Source organism: Scyliorhinus torazame, chromosome 16 (genome assembly GCF_047496885.1).
Source record: "Scyliorhinus torazame isolate Kashiwa2021f chromosome 16, sScyTor2.1, whole genome shotgun sequence".
NCBI classification, from domain to species: Eukaryota; Metazoa; Chordata; class Chondrichthyes; order Carcharhiniformes; family Scyliorhinidae; genus Scyliorhinus; species Scyliorhinus torazame.
Genome location: NC_092722.1, coordinates 30,977,935 through 30,994,058, shown reverse-complemented (window position 1 = coordinate 30,994,058; position 16,124 = coordinate 30,977,935). Strand labels below are relative to the sequence as shown.

Genomic DNA, 16,124 nt, shown 5'->3' with positions numbered 1-16,124 from the left:
GCCAACAGCCCCACATCTAACCACCACTGCGGATGTTAGGCCCCCCCCTGAACCATCCGCAAACCCACCTAATGCGGCGCGTGGTCAGAGATCACGATCGCCGAATACCCCGAGTCAGCCACCCACGCCAGCAGCGCCCTGTCCATTATGAAAAATTTGATCTGGGAATACAACTGTTGCACATGGGAGAAGAATGAAATCTCCTTTGCCCTCGGCCTCCCAAATCTCCACAGGTCCGTCCCCACCACCCCTTCATGAGCTCCATGAACCCCCTCAGCTCCCGAGCCACTGCCAACCTCCTCAACAACGTCGGGCTCGACTGACCCAGGCTCGGATCCAGGACTGTATTAAAATCCACCCACCCACCCCCCATAATCAACTAGTGCATATCTAAATCCAGAATCTTCCCCAACACCCGCCTCATGAAATCCTCATCATCCCAATTTGGGGCATACACATTAACCAGGACTTTCAGCAACTCCTCCGGCTTCCCACTAACCATCACATACCTACCCCCCGGATCGGCCACAATGCTCCCCACCTCAAATGCCGTCCTCTTATTGACCAACACTGCCACTCCCCTTGTCTTCATATCCAGCCCCACTTGAAACACCTAACCCACCCATCCCTTCCTCAGCCTCGTTTGATCCCCCTACATCAGGTGCATCTCCTGCAGAAACACCATGGGCACGATTCTCCGAAATGGAGACAGAGTGTTCGCGCCGTTGTGAACGCCGCCATGAACAGCGTGAAACGGGCGCGGGGACTACCAATTCTGGCCCCCACTCTAGCCTCCCTTCCCGGCGCCAAATGGGCGCCGCGCCAACCCGCGCATGCGCAGTTGGGCCACGCCAACCCGCGCAAGCGTGGGGGACTTCTTCAGCGCGCCGGCCCCGACGCATCATGGCGGGGTTCAAGGGCCAGCCGCGCAACAAAGTAGGCCTGGCGGGGGGGGGGGGGAGAGGCAGGCCCGCCGATCGGTGGGCCCCGATCGCGGGCCAGACCCCATCGGAGGCCCCCCCGGGGACGGAGCCCCCCCCCCCCCCTCCCAGACCGCCCCCGACCCTTCGCGCAGAGTTCCTGCCGGCAGTGGCCAGGTGTGGACGGCGCCGGCGGGACTCTGCTTTTTCTGCGAGGCCCATCCGGGCCGGAGAATCGGCAGCCCCGCCGCGTACAACAGCCGCGACCAGCGCCACGTCAAACGCGCTGGCGCAATTGGCGGCGATTCTCTGCACCTCGGAGAATCGCGCACCGGCGTCGGGGCGGCGTGGCGCGGTTGCGCCGATTCTCCGACCCGGCGCGGGGCTCGGAGAATCACGCCCCATGTCTGCCTTCAGACTCCTCAGATGCATTAGCACACACCAATGGTTGGCCCATTCAACCCTTGCACCTTCCATGTGACCAGCCTGGTTGGGGGGCTCCCCGCCCCCCTCCCCTGCTGGTCAGCCATACACCTTCCTGGGCCATTCCTGGCCCTCCAGGTTCACCCTTGGATGTCCACCGCCATCCCTCCCTTCCCAACTGTGCCACACCAACCACACCCATGTCATCAACACTCCCCACCCCCAAACAAAGAACCAACTCCATCTCCCTCCCCCTCTCCCCCGGCCCCCCTAGGCCTTCCTACTGGCAACACCCTACCTCACTTCTGTTAACTAGCCCACCCAGCTGGCATGGTGGCCCCCACCCAAGGCTTGTAACCCCCTCATCCCCCTCCAACAAACAAAGAAGAACAAAAAGCACAGTCACCTTCGCATCTCCCCCATTAAAACCCACCCCAAAATTATCACCCCAGACATTTTACCATAAACATAAAGCTCCTCTCCAGAGTTCAGTGTCCTCACACACCTCCCAGTCCATGGTCTCTCATAAAGTTCATCTCCTCCTCCGGCAAGCCAAAATAAAATTCTTGCTTCTGATGAGTCACCCACAAGCAGGCAGAGTACAAAGCCCCAAGCTTCACTCCCTTCTTGAAGAGGGCAGCCTTCACCCAGTTGAACCCGGCTCTCCTCTTTGCCAGCTCCGCTCCCAGTTCCTGATAGATCCGCAGCTCACTCGCCTCCCAGGTGCACCTCCTGGTCTGCCTCGCCCACTGCAAAATCTTCTCCTTGTCGAAGAAACGGTGCAACTGCATCACCATTGCCCTCGGCGACTCCCCGTCCTGTGGCCTGCTCCTCCGCGCCCTGTGGATCCGGGGCTGATCAAAGGCCCCCTCCCCCTTCAACTGCTCCAACATCCTTGCCACATACTTGGTGGCGTCTGCTCCCTTGATACCCTCAGGCATCCCGATTAACCTCAAATTCTATCGCCTGGAGCGATTTACCAGGTCCTCCAACTTCTGGGCAGCACGGTAGCACAAGTGGATAGCACTGTGTCTTCACAGCGCCAGGGTCCCAGGTTCGATTCCCCACTGGGTCATTATCTGTGCGGAGTCTGTACGTTCTCCCCGTATCTGCGTGAGTTTCCTCCGGGTGCTTCAGTTTCCTCCCACAGTCCAAAGAATTGCAGATTAGGTGGATTGGTCATGATAAATTGCCCTTAGTGACCAAAAAGGTTAGGAGAGGTTATTGGGTTACGGGGATAGGGTGGAAGTGAGTGCTTAAGTTGGTCGGTGCAGACTCGATGGGCCAAATGGCCTCCTTCTGCACTCTATGTTCTATGTTCTGTGTTCTCTCTCAGCTTCTTCTGGCTGCACCATCACCCCCAACTCCGTTGCCAGTGAAGCCATCCTCATGCTCCCCCACCGCCTCTTCCATCTTCTGTATCGCCATGCCTCGAGCCTCCAGCCTCTGCCCCACTTTCTCGATCGCTGTCCTGAGCGGCTCCACTACCTTAGCCAGGTTCTCTGAGGCCTCCTTCCTCTGCTGCTGGAACCTTTTACTTAAAACTCCACCAGCTGCTCCGTTGACCACTGTGCGGGCAGTGCTGCCCCATTGCCCTCCACTATCTTGACCTGTGGCACACCACAAGAACTGTCCTGCTCCAGCCGCTCTCTCTTTCTCGTAGCACTTCTCATCTTCTGCTCCATGAAGCAGACTCACCCGAGGTTAATACCTTCCCTGGGCATTCGAACACCTTTCGCCCTCAAAATGTTCCCCATATGGGTATGGAAGGACCAACAAAATCCACCTTGAGAGGGAGCCACCAAATGTGCGACCACTCGCTCCATGGATGCCACTGGATGTCATGTCTCGCGAGATTCAACAGAATCTTTTGAGGCGTCACAATCTGGATTTTGATAAGCATATTTAAATGAGCAATGAATCTTTGCTGCATTCTCCCGGCGCCCGGGACCTAACGGCCATGTCTGGGAGACCTCAACAGGGCACCGTTTAGTACTGGTCCACAGAAATGTGGACCAGGTGTTACACCTATTGGAGACCCACGAGTGGTCGCGCATTGGGCAGGGTGGCACCCTGGCACTGCTGCTGGTGCCCGGACACCTTGGCTCTGCCAGGGGTACTGCCAGGGTGCCAGTGTCAGAGGTCAGGTCTGGGGTGCCTTGCCCATAAGAGGGGGGGAGGGGGGGGTGGATCCGGAGGCTGCAATGGGGTTACTGAGAAGGGCCAAAAGATCAGGGCTGCCTTTAAAAATAGCACCTCGATCCACACGTCATCTTCCTGAACCGGCGAGCTGAGCTCAGCAGTGCAGGAAATGATGTAAGTGCGGCCTCAACAGAGCATTCCCCGCCAAGGCCAAAGAATCGGCAAAGTGCCGTTAAATACAAGGCTGTTTCTTGCCGTTGTTTCTTTCCCGTTGAATCACGCCCATAATATTTGATATTTCCTTACATAATGCTCTTGATGAAGCAGACTATCAAACAGTCCTGTGCAGGAATGGATCAGAGCCAAGGTGCAAGAGTGAAATTAACTGCTAGGTTTCTGGAGTACTATTCTCGGCATGGTAAGAAACATTAAATATACGCTGGGACTGAAAGCCAGGCAAGTGATACTTTTTGACATAAAAAATCCCATTTGGAAAACCCATCATTTTTGACATTTCCACTTGTGGCAACATTTTCCAGCCCTTGCCGCCGGCAGGATCTTCCAGTTCCACCAAAGTTGACGAATTTCCCAGGTGGCAGGATGGCCAAGCCATGCAAAATGCTACAGACTTCGGCGAGACCGGAAGATCCCACCAGCGGTCAATGATGAGCCATCCCCACTATGGGAAAACACGCTGTGCAGGGGCTGGAAAATTACAGCCATTTGGTCAATAAATATAAGTTAGTCACGAACAAATCCAATAAGGAATTTAGGGATTCTGATGGAAGTCATCAACCTGAAACATTCACTCTCTTTTCTCTCCACAGATGCTGTTTGACCTGTTGAGTATTTCCAGCATTTTCTGTTTTTATTTAAGGAATTTAGGAGAACGTCTTCACTCAGAGAGCACTTACAATGCAGAAATTGCTACCACATGGGAACATAGGAATGGAACAAAGGAATTAGGAGCAAAAGTAGGCAATTCAATCCTTCGAGCCTGCTCCGCCATTCAATCAGATCATGGCTTTTCTTCCTGGTCTCAAATCCACCTCCCTACCTGTTCCCCATATCCCTTTAACCCATTTTTAAAATCAGAAATATATTTCCCTCTTGAAATAGCAATTCCCTCGTGGGGCTGTGAGTTCCACAAACTCACCACCCTCTGCGAGAACTGGTGCTTCCTCACCTCAATTTTAAATCTACCACCTCACAACCTACATCTGTGACCTCTCTACATTGTCTCACAAGGGGGAACATTTGGTCTACATTTTCTTTATCAATCCCTTTTAGTATTTTATATACCTCAATCAGATCCCCTCTCATCCTTCTAAACTCCAGCGAGTATAAGCCCCAACTGCTTAATCTCTCCTCGTACGACAATCCCTTCATCCCCGCAATCAGTCTGGTGAACCTCCTCTGAACTGCTTCCAATGCCACTGCATACTTCCTCAAATGAGGAAAGAAAATTGGACACAATCCTCCAGATGTGGTCTCACCAACACCCTATATAATTGCAACAACTTTTATACTCCAGTCCTTTTGAAATAAATACCAACATTCCATTTGCCTTTCTTATTGCATTTTGTACTTGCATATGGACTTTCTGCAATTCATGAACAAAGACCGCAGATCCCTCTGCCCAGATGCATTTTGAATCTGCTTTCCATTCAGATAATAATTTGCCTGGCTATTTCTTTGGCCAAAATGGATAACCTCACACTTATCCACATTGAACTCCATCTGCCAAATTTTGGCCCAATCTCCTAGCCTATCTATATCCATCTGTAAAATCTGTATCTCCTCTTCACTGCGTTCTCCCACCTATTTTAGTATCATCCGCAAATTTTGCTATGTTATATTCTGCCCCTGCTAGCAGATCATTTATATAGATTGTAGACAGTTGAAGTTCGAGGACTGAACCCTGAGGCACCCCACTAGTTACAGTTCATCAGCCAGAGAAGGACCCATTTTTTTTTTTTTAATAAATATTTTGTTGAAAATTTTTGGTCAACCAACACAGTACATTGTGCATCCTTTACACAATATTATAACAGCACAAATAACAATGACCTATTTTATATAAGCAAAAAACAAAAAAAAAAAAGAATAAATATTAAATAACAAAAATGAAAACTAGCCCTAATTGGCAACTGCCTTGTCACAAGTTACACCCCCCCCCCGCCCACCCCCCCCCCGCCCCTCCCCCCCCCCCAAATCCTGGGCTGCTGCTGCTGCCTTCTTTTTCCCCTTCCATCTATCTATCCGCAAGGTATTCGACGAACGGTTGCCACCGCCTGGTGAACCCTTGAGCCGACCCCCTTAGGACGAACTTAATCCGCTCTAACTTTATAAACCCCGCCATGTCATTTATCCAGGTCTCCACCCCCGGGGGCTTGGCTTCCTTCCACATTAGCAATATCCTGCGCCGGGCTACTAGGGACGCAAAGGCCAAAACATCGGCCTCTCTTGCCTCCTGCACTCCCGGCTCTTGTGCTACCCCAAATATAGCCAACCCCCAGCTTGGTTCGACCCGGACCCCCACTACTTTTGAAAGCATCTTTGTCACCCCCATCCAAAACCCCCGTAGTGCCGGGCATGACCAAAACATATGGGTATGATTCGTTGGGCTTCTCGAGCACCTCGCACACCTATCCTCCACCCCAAAAAATTTACTGAGCCGCGCTCCAGTCATATGCGCCCTGTGTAATACCTTAAACTGAATCAGGCTTAGCCTGGCACACGAGGACGACGAGTTTACCCTACTTAGGGCATCCGCCCACAGCCCCTCCTCGATCTCCTCCCCCAGCTCTTCTTCCCATTTCCCTTTTAGTTCATCTACCATAGTCTCCCCTTCGTCCCTCATTTCCCTATATATATCTGACACCTTACCATCCCCCACCCATGTCTTTGAGATCACTCTGTCCTGCACCTCTTGTGTCGGGAGCTGCGGAAAATCCCTCACCTGTTGCCTCGCAAAAGCCCTCAGTTGCATATACCTGAATGCATTCCCTTGGGGCAACCCATATTTCTCGGTCAGCGCTCCCAGACTCGCGAACTTCCCATCCACAAATAGATCTTTCAGTTGCGTTATTCCTGCTCTTTGCCACATTCCATATCCCCCATCCATTCCCCCCGGGGCAAACCTATGGTTGTTTCTTATCGGGGACCCCCCCAAAGCTCCAGTCTTTCCCCTATGCCGTCTCCACTGTCCCCAAATCTTCAGTGTAGCTACCACCACCGGGGCTTGTGGTGTAGTTCCTCGGTGAGAACGGCAATGGGGCTGTCACCATAGCCTGCAGGCTAGTCCCCCTACAGGACGCCCTCTCTAATCTCTTCCACGCCGCTCCCTCCTCCTCTCCCATCCACTTACTCACCATTGAAATATTAGCGGCCCAATAGTACTCACTTAGGCTCGGTAGTGCCAGCCCCCCCCTATCCCTGCTACGCTGTAAGAATCCCTTCCTCACTCTCGGGGTCTTCCCGGCCCAAACAAAACCCATGATGCTCTTTTCAATCCTTTTAAAAAAAGCCTTCGTGATCACCACCGGGAGGCACTGAAACACAAAGAGGAATCTCGGGAGGACCACCATCTTAACCGCCTGCACCCTCCCTGCCATTGACAGGGCTACCATATCCCATCTCTTGAAATCTTCCTCCATCTGTTCCACCAACCGCGTTAAATATAACCTGTGCAGTGTGCCCCAGTCTTAGCTATCTGGATCCCCAGGTAACGAAAGTCTCTTGTTACCTTCCTCAACGGTAGGTCCTCTATTTCTCTACTCTGCTCCCCAGGATGCACCACAAACAGCTCACTCTTCCCCATGTTCAATTTATACCCTGAAAAATCCCCAAACTCCCCAAGTATCCGCATTATTTCTGGCATCCCCTCCGCCGGATCCGCCACATATAGTAGCAAATCGTCCGCATACAAAGATACCCGGTGTTCTTCTCCTCCCCTAAGTACTCCCCTCCACTTCTTGGAACCCCTCAGCGCTATCGCCAGGGGCTCAATCGCCAGTGCAAACAGTAATGGGGACAGAGGGCATCCCTGCCTTGTCCCTCTATGGAGCCGAAAATATGCCGATCCCCGTCCATTCGTGACCACACTCGCCACTGGGGCCCTATACAATAGTTGCACCCATCTAACATACCCCTCTCCAAAACCAAATCTCCTCAACACCTCCCACAAATAATCCCATTCCACTCTATCAAATGCTTTCTCGGCATCCATCGCCACTACTATCTCTGTTTCACCCTCTGGTGGGGCCATCATCATTACCCCTAACAGCCTCCGTATATTCGTGTTCAGCTGTCTCCCCTTCACAAACCCAGTTTGGTCCTCGTGAACCACCCCCGGGACACATTCCTCTATTCTCATTGCCATTACCTTGGCCAGGACCTTGGCATCCACATTTAGGAGGGAAATTGGTCTGTAGGACCCGCATTGTAGCGGGTCCTTTTCCTTCTTTAAGAGAAACGATATCGTTGCTTCAGACATAGTCGGGGGCAGTTGTCCCCTTTCCTTTGCCTCATTAAAGGTCCTCGTCAGTACCGGGGCGAGCAAGTCCAAATATTTTCTATAAAATTTGACTGGGAATCCGTCCGGTCCCGGGGCCTTTCCCGTCTGCATGCTCCTAATTCCTTTCACCACTTCTTCTACCTCGATCTGTGCTCCCAGTCCCACCCTTTCCTGCTCTTTCACCTTGGGAATTTCCAGCCGATCCAAAAAGTCCATCATTCTCTCCCTCCCATCCGGGGGTTGAGCTTCATATAATTTTTTATAAAATGTCTTGAACACTTCATTCACTCTCTCCGCTCCCCGCTCCATCTCTCCTTCCTCGTCCCTCACTCCCCCTATTTCCCTCGCTGCTCCCCTTTTCCTCAATTGGTGTGCCAGCAACCTGCTCGCCTTCTCCCCATATTCATACTGTACACCCTGTGCCTTCCTCCATTGTGCCTCTGCAGTGCCTGTAGTCAGCAAGTCAAATTCCACATGCAGCCTTTGCCTTTCCCTGTACAATCCCTCCTCCGGTGCTTCCGCATATTGTCTGTCCACCCTCAAAAGTTCTTGCAGCAACCGCTCCCGTTCCTTACTCTCCTGCTTCCCTTTATGTGCCCTTATTGATATCAGCTCCCCCCTAACCACCGCCTTCAACGCCTCCCAGACCACTCCCACCTGGACCTCCCCATTGTCATTGAGTTCCAAGTACTTTTCAATACATCCCCTCACCCTTAGACACACCCCCTCATCCGCCATTAGTCCCATGTCCATTCTCCAGGGTGGGCGCCCTCCTGTTTCCTCCCCTATCTCCAAGTCCACCCAGTGTGGGGCGTGATCCGAAATGGCTATAGCCGTATACTCCGTTCCCCTCACCTTCGGGATCAATGCCCTACCCAGCACGAAAAAGTCTATGCGCGAATAGACTTTCTGGACATAGGCGAAAAACGAGAACTCCTTACTTCTAGGTCTACTGAATCTCCACGGGTCCACACCTCCCATCTGCTCCATAAAATCCTTAAGCACCTTGGCTGCTGCCGGCCTCCTTCCAGTCCTGGACTTCGACCTATCCAGCCCTGGTTCCAACACCGTGTTAAAGTCTCCCCCCATTATCAGCTTTCCCGTCTCCAGGTCCGGAATGCGTCCTAGCATCCGCCTCATAAAATTGGCATTATCCCAGTTCGGGGCATACACGTTTACCAAAACCACCGTCTCTCCCTGTAGTTTGCCACTCACCATCACGTATCTGCCCCCGTTATCCGCCACTATAGTCTTTGCCTCGAACATTACCCGCTTCCCCAATAATATAGCCACCCCCCTGTTTTTCGCATCTAGCCCCGAATGGCACACCTGCCCCACCCATCCTTTGCGCAGCCTAACCTGGTCTATCAGTTTCAGGTGCGTTTCCTGTAACATAACCACGTCTGCTTTAAGTTTCTTAAGGTGTGCGAGTACCCGTGCCCTCTTTATCGGCCCGTTGAGCCCTCTCACGTTCCACGTGATCAGCCGAGTTGGGGGGCTTCCCACCCCCCCCCTTGCCGATTAGCCATCATCTTTTTCCAGCTTCTCACCCAGTTCCCACGCAGTTGTATCTCCCCCAGGCGGTGCCCCCCCGCCCATCCTCTCCCGTACCCGCTCCCCCCTTTCCCCAGCAGCAGCAACCCAGTAATTCCCCCCTCCCACCCCCCCCGCTAGACCCCCCGCTAGCGTAATTACTCCCCCCATGTTGCTCCCAGAAGTCAGCAAACTCTGGCTGACCTCGGCTTCCCCCCGTGACCACGGCTCGCACCGTGCGACGCCCCCTCCTTCCTGCTTCTCTATTCCCGCCATAATTATCATAGCGCGGGAGCCAAGCCCGCGCTTCTCCCTTGGCCCCGCCCCCCATGGCCAACGTCCCATCTCCTCTCCCTCCCCACCTCCCCCCATCACCCCCTGTGGGAGAGAGAAAAGTTACCACACCGCAGGATTAGAACATAAAACCCCTCTTCGCCCCCCCCATTCGCCCCACCACTTTGTCCAAACGTTCTTTTTAATAATCCACTCATTCCAGTTTATCTTCTACAATAAAAGTCCACGCTTCATCCGCCGTCTCAAAGTAGTGGTGCCTCCCTTGATATGTGACCCACAGTCTTGCCGGTTGCAGCATTCCAAATTTTATCTTCCTTTTATGAAGCACCGCCTTGGCCCGATTAAAGCTCGCCCTCCTTCTCGCCACCTCCGCACTCCAGTCTTGATAAACGCAGATCACCGCGTTCTCCCATTTACTGCTCCGGGTTTTCTTCGCCCATCTAAGGACCATTTCTCTATCCTTAAAACGGAGGAATCTCACCACTATGGCTCTGGGAGTTTCTCCTGCTCTCGGTCCTCGCGCCATAACTCGGTATGCTCCCTCCACCTCCAATGGACCCGCCGGGGCCTCCGCTCCCATTAACGAGTGCAGCATCGTGCTCACATATGCCCCGACGTCCGCACCCTCCACACCTTCAGGAAGACCAAGAATCCTCAGGTTGTTCCTCCTTGCGTTGTTTTCCAGTGCCTCCAACCTCTCCACACATCGTTTCTGATGTGCCTCCTGTATCTCCGTCTTCACCACCAGGCCCTGTATATCGTCCTCATTCTCGGCTGCCTTCGCCTTCACGACCCGAAGCTCCCGCTCCTGGGTCTTTTGTTCCTCCTTTAGCCCTTCAATCGCCTGTAGTATCGGGGCCAACAGCTCTTTCTTCATTTCCTTTTTTATCTCTTCCACGCAGCATTTCAAGAACTCTTGTTGTTCAGGGCCCCATGTGAAACTGCCACCTTCCGACGCCATCTTGGTTTTTGCTTGCCTTCCTTGCCGCTGTTCCAAAGGATCCGCTGCAATCCGGCCACTTTCCTCTCCTTTTTCCATCCGTGTCCAGGGGGAATTCCCTTCTGGTTTACCGCACGGTGTTTTTAGCCGTTAAAATTGCCGTTGGGGCTCCTATCAAGAGCCCAAAAGTCCGTTTCACCGGGAGCTGCCGAAACGTGCGACTCAGCTGGTCATCGCCGCACCCGGAAGTGAGAGAAGGACCCATTTAATCCAACCCTCTGCTTTGTGTCAGTCAGCCAATCCTCAATCCAATCTAGTATTCTACCCCCAATCTGCTGCAATCTCACTTTTTGGATCAATCTCTTATGCGGCATCTTGTCAAACGCCTTCTGGAAATTTAGATATACCACATCCACAGGTTCCCCATTATCCAGCTTGCTGGTTGCATCCTCAAAGAACTCAACAAGTTTGTCAAGCATGACTTACCCTTAATAAAACCATGCTGATAATGGTGGATTGAGTTTTGCCTTTCCAAATGTTCAGTCATCTCCTCCTTAATGATTGATTCCAGCAACTTCCCCACTTTAGAGGTCAAGCTAATTGGTCTATAGTTTCCTACTTTTTGCCTCTTTCCCTTTTTGAATAGGGAGTTACATTAGCATGTTTCTAATCCACTGGGACCTTACCAGAATCCAGGTAATTTTGAAATATAACCAACGCATCCACTGTCTCTGCTGCCACCTCTTTTAAAACCCTAGGGTGCAGGCCATCAGGTCCCAGAGACTTATCTGCCTTTAGTCCCATTAGTTTATTCAACACCTTTTCCCTAGTGATGATTATTGCACTAAGTTCCTCTGCATTAACTGCAGTTCTTGGAAAGTTTTTATTATCCTCTACTGTGAATACAGAGACAAAATATTGGTTCAGTGTCTCTGTCGTCTCTGTGTTCCCCATTATTACTTCACCAGTATCGTCCTCTAAAGGGCCAACATTTACTTTAGCTTTTCTCTTCTTTATATACCTATTGGTATCAGTGTTTATGTTTACTGCTAGTTTTCTTTTGTAGTTCATCTTAGCTTTTTTGATTCTATTTTTAGTAGCTTTTTGCTGACCCCTAAAGTTCTCCCAATCCTCCAGCTACCTTTTACAATATGGTATGCCCTAGTTTTTGCCTTTATGTTCCCCATGACTTCCTTGTTTAGCCATGGAACGTTACTCTCCCTTTCACAATTCCTCTTCCTCTCACAAATATACTTTAATTGAATGGTGTTTAATAACTCCCTGAACATCCGCCATTGTTCCTTCACTGTCCTACCCTCAATTATTTGTGCCTAGTCTACTTGGGCCAACTTTTTCCTCAGGCCTGTATAATTACCTCTGCCCAAAGCTAAAACTCGATATAGCACTATGTCCTCTCTCTCGCAATCTGAATTTTAAATTCTAGCATGCTGTGATCACTCCTTCCAAGAGGATCTTTAACGACAAGACTATTTATCTAACCTTCTTCGTTACATAATACTAAATCTAAAATAGCCTGCTCCCTGGTTGGCTCCATAACATATTGCTCTAAGAAATAATCCCTCATACACTCAATGACATCTCCCTCACAAATACCCTTGCCAATTTGATTAATCCAGTCAATGTGCATGTTAAAGTCACCCATGATTACCATTGTGTCCTTCTCACAAGCCCTCATTATTCCTCATTACTATGCCCCACTTTGGAAGTATTGCTCAGGGGCCTGTAATTGACTCCTACCAAGGAGTTTTTAAATCTTGTTTTTTATTTCCACCCGTATCGATTCAGCATCTTAGCCCTTAGCGCCAATATCATTCCTTAATACAGCCTTGATGTCATCTTTAACCAATAAAGCAACTCCACCTCCTTTCTGAATACTGACTTCCCTTGGACTTTAACTCCCAGTCCCGGTACTCCTGCAACCATGTTTCAGTGATCCCCACCAAGTCTAACCCATTTGTCTCTAATTTGTGCCGTCTGCTCATTGACCTTATTCCGAATACTGCGGGCATTTAGGTCCAAGATTTTAAAATATGTCCGACTGATTTGTCTTTCCCTTGCAGGATTTTCTTGTGCACTACGCTTTTCACACATTCTGACCTTCCTCATTAATCTCTGATAACACTCAGTCTCATCCCCAATTTCACTCCCCCAGTTTTACTTTTTTACATTTTTTTATACGTCCATAGTTGTTAGACTGGCCCTGCATGTTCATTCTATTAACCTATACCTCCACCTCACATGCTGATGTGCTGCTCTGGTTCCCATTACCCAGGATAACCTTTCTGAAAAAAATACATGACTCCATGGTTTTGTCTTTTGGCCTGCCCTATTTTATAACCTTTAACAAACCATTAACCACTTGTGTTTCCTGTTAACATTTTCCATTTTGAATTTCTATGTTTTACCATTCCCTTCTCCTGCGGGAGTTGAGGAGAATAGCACAGTAGCATTTAAAGGGAAATTTGCTTAATACAAAACAAATGAAGGAATAGTAAGGAATAGTGTTGACAGGATGAGATGAAATAAAGTGGGAGATGGCTTACATGAAGCAGAAACATCGGCAGAAACCTGTTGGACATAAGAGCTTGTTCTAAATTGTGACTACTATGTAACTTGCAATCACATGAGGACTGAGTGAATTTTGCCTCCATTTAACTTTTGTTTATGTAAACTATTAATGTAGCTTTCTTTGATACAAAAGTCAGTTTCACTGACAGGAATTCTCATACCTGGCAATACTTATTTGTTTTAATTATTTGCCCTTTTATGATACAGGACTAACTGTAATTTCCAGAAGAAATTCAACAATAACATGAAGAGCCTGAGCATATAAAAACAAAATTGGACCAACTGCTTATTAAATGCTTGTTACCTCTTTCCACCTTTCCTCTTCCAAGCTATGATGAATAGGGGCCTACTGACCCTGGCTTTGCCCCAATATTAAACAGCATTCAAACTCAGGCATTCTGAACACATTTGACCATGATGCACACTGACAAATCCAGGATAACCTTTAACCATTCTGAAATAAATACATAACTCCATGGTTTTGTCTTTTTGGTCTGTCCTATTTTATAACTTTTAACAAACCATTAACCACTTGAGTTTCCTGTTAACTTTTTCCACTTTGAATTTTTATCTCTACATTTATTATGGAAGCTATCTATGTAAGCCTGTCACATTTATTACACCTTTCTGCCAATGGAGGCAATAACAATGCAACCATTGGAAAGGAAGTGTAATTAGAGTGTGATAATTTTACATATGTAGTTTTCATTTGAAAAGGGGGACTTGGAAATTTAAATGGTAAACTAAGCTCATAGTGAATCACTAAAGTCTGGACTGAATAGTCAGAACTCTAACTGCACTCAACTATTCCATGTGCATTACCACAGATTGACTAATAGTTGTTACAGAACCCCTAACTGGGTGTGCTTTCTGTTTACAGCAAAAAAGGTGAGGAAGTTTTGGGACGGAGAGAAGGCAGTAATGGTGGCCTTAGTTGGGACAACTGTGGTGCTGCCTTGTGAAAATTACAACCACATTTGGACAGAGAGACACAGTGAAGAAGAGCAACAGGTGATCCATTGGGACAGATCACCTCCTGGTGTCTGGCATGACCAGGCTGACCGGCTGATTGACCTCTATGCTTCTGGGGAACAGCGATCCTATGGCCCTCAGTTTGTCAGGAAAAGGATGAATATATCAGAGACAGCATTCGCAGATGGTGACTTTTCACTGACGATCTCTAATCTTCGCTTTGGTGATGAAGGAATCTACTCGTGTGATTTGCACCACCATTACTGTGGGATTCATGAGAGACGCATCTTCAGCCTCTTTATTACAGAGCCAATCAAAGTGAACTTTACACATAAAACATGTAAGTGATTTTCGTATTATGTTTTCATAATAATTGTACACCTTAAATTTATAGGAGCCCATCTGTTAGGTGTTTACTTTAGGTGTTACATTCTGCAACAAAAAAGCAAGGTAGTCTAATTTATAATTTTTAGTTTTTATTTTCTCCCTTTCGAACAAGCTTTGAGACAGAACGGCCTCTTCTTTTTTTTTATAAATATATTTTATTAAAGTTTTTCGATCAAACAAAAATTTCCCATTTTACAACTTTGTAATAATATATACATTGATCGTTTAAAAAAATAATAATATGCTGACTAACGGCAACTGCCAACAACAAAATAAGAAACAACAGAAATAGTAACTAAAATAGTAACTTCGTAACATCTAATATAAATAACTAATATATAAACACACACATAAAACCCCTGAGGACCCAAATGAGCCCTACCCCCCCCCCCCCCCCCCCCCACCCCCCCGCCTCCCCCCTGGGTTGCTGCTGCTACCTTTCCTATTTTCCCTTATCGCTCTGCGAGATAGTCGAGGAACGGTTGCCACCGCCTGGTGAACCCTTGAGCCGAACCTCTTAGTGCGTACTTTATCCGCTCCAATTTTATGAACCCTGCCATGTCATTGATCCAGGTCTCCACACCCGGGGGCTTAGCTTCTTTCCACATAAGTAGAATCCTTCGCCGGGCTACTAGGGACGCAAAGGCCAAAACATCGGCCTCTCTCGCCTCCTGCACTCCCGGCTCATCTACAACCCCAAATATAGCCAACCCCCAGCCTGGTTCGACCCGGACCCCCACCACATTTGAAATCACTTTTGCCACACCCACACAGAACCCATGCAATACCAGACATGACCAAAACATGTGGGTGTGGTTCTCCGGGCTTCCCGCGCATCTCCCGCACCCATCCTCCACTCCAAAAAATCCACTCAGCCTTGCTCCAGTCACACGCGCCCTGTGTAGAACCCTGAACTGTATCAGGCTGAGCCTGGCACACGAGGACGAAGAGTTTACCCTACTTAGGGCATCTGCCCACAGCCCCCCCTCAATCTCCTCCCCCAGCTCCTCCTCCCACTCCCCCCCCCCAGCCCCTCCACCACCGTCCGTCCCCCCCGTCTCCCACCCCCCTATATATATCTGACACCCTACCATCACCCACCCACGCCCCCAAAATCACTCTGTTCCGGATCCCCTGCGCCGGGAGCCGCGGAAACTCCCCCACCCGTCGCCCCACAAACGCCCCCACCCGCACATAGCGAAATGCATTCCCAGGTGGCAACCCATATTTTTCTGTCAGTGCTCCCAGACTCGCGAACGTCCCGTCTAAGAACAAGTCCTTCAATTTCGCAATTCCTACTCGCTGCCAAGATTTAAATCCCCCAAGAATGGCATCTTCTGTTCCTGCGTTCCTCCTCTTTTGAAGGTACGGAACCTTGCAGGGAGTGTTCCACTCTCCATTTATT

General features: G+C 49.6%; 1 protein-coding gene across 2 annotated transcripts in view; it reads left to right on the top strand.

Annotated features, from left to right (window-relative positions):
- LOC140392660 (matrix remodeling-associated protein 8-like) overlaps nt 1-16,124 on the top strand; it is a 142,973-nt gene that overhangs the window by 78,308 nt on the left and 48,541 nt on the right. For both annotated transcript variants that reach the window (XM_072478152.1, XM_072478151.1), the window contains exon 5: nt 14,241-14,672. In XM_072478152.1, coding sequence (XP_072334253.1) covers nt 14,241-14,672 — 432 coding nt within the window. The remainder of the gene's footprint in view (nt 1-14,240; nt 14,673-16,124) is intronic.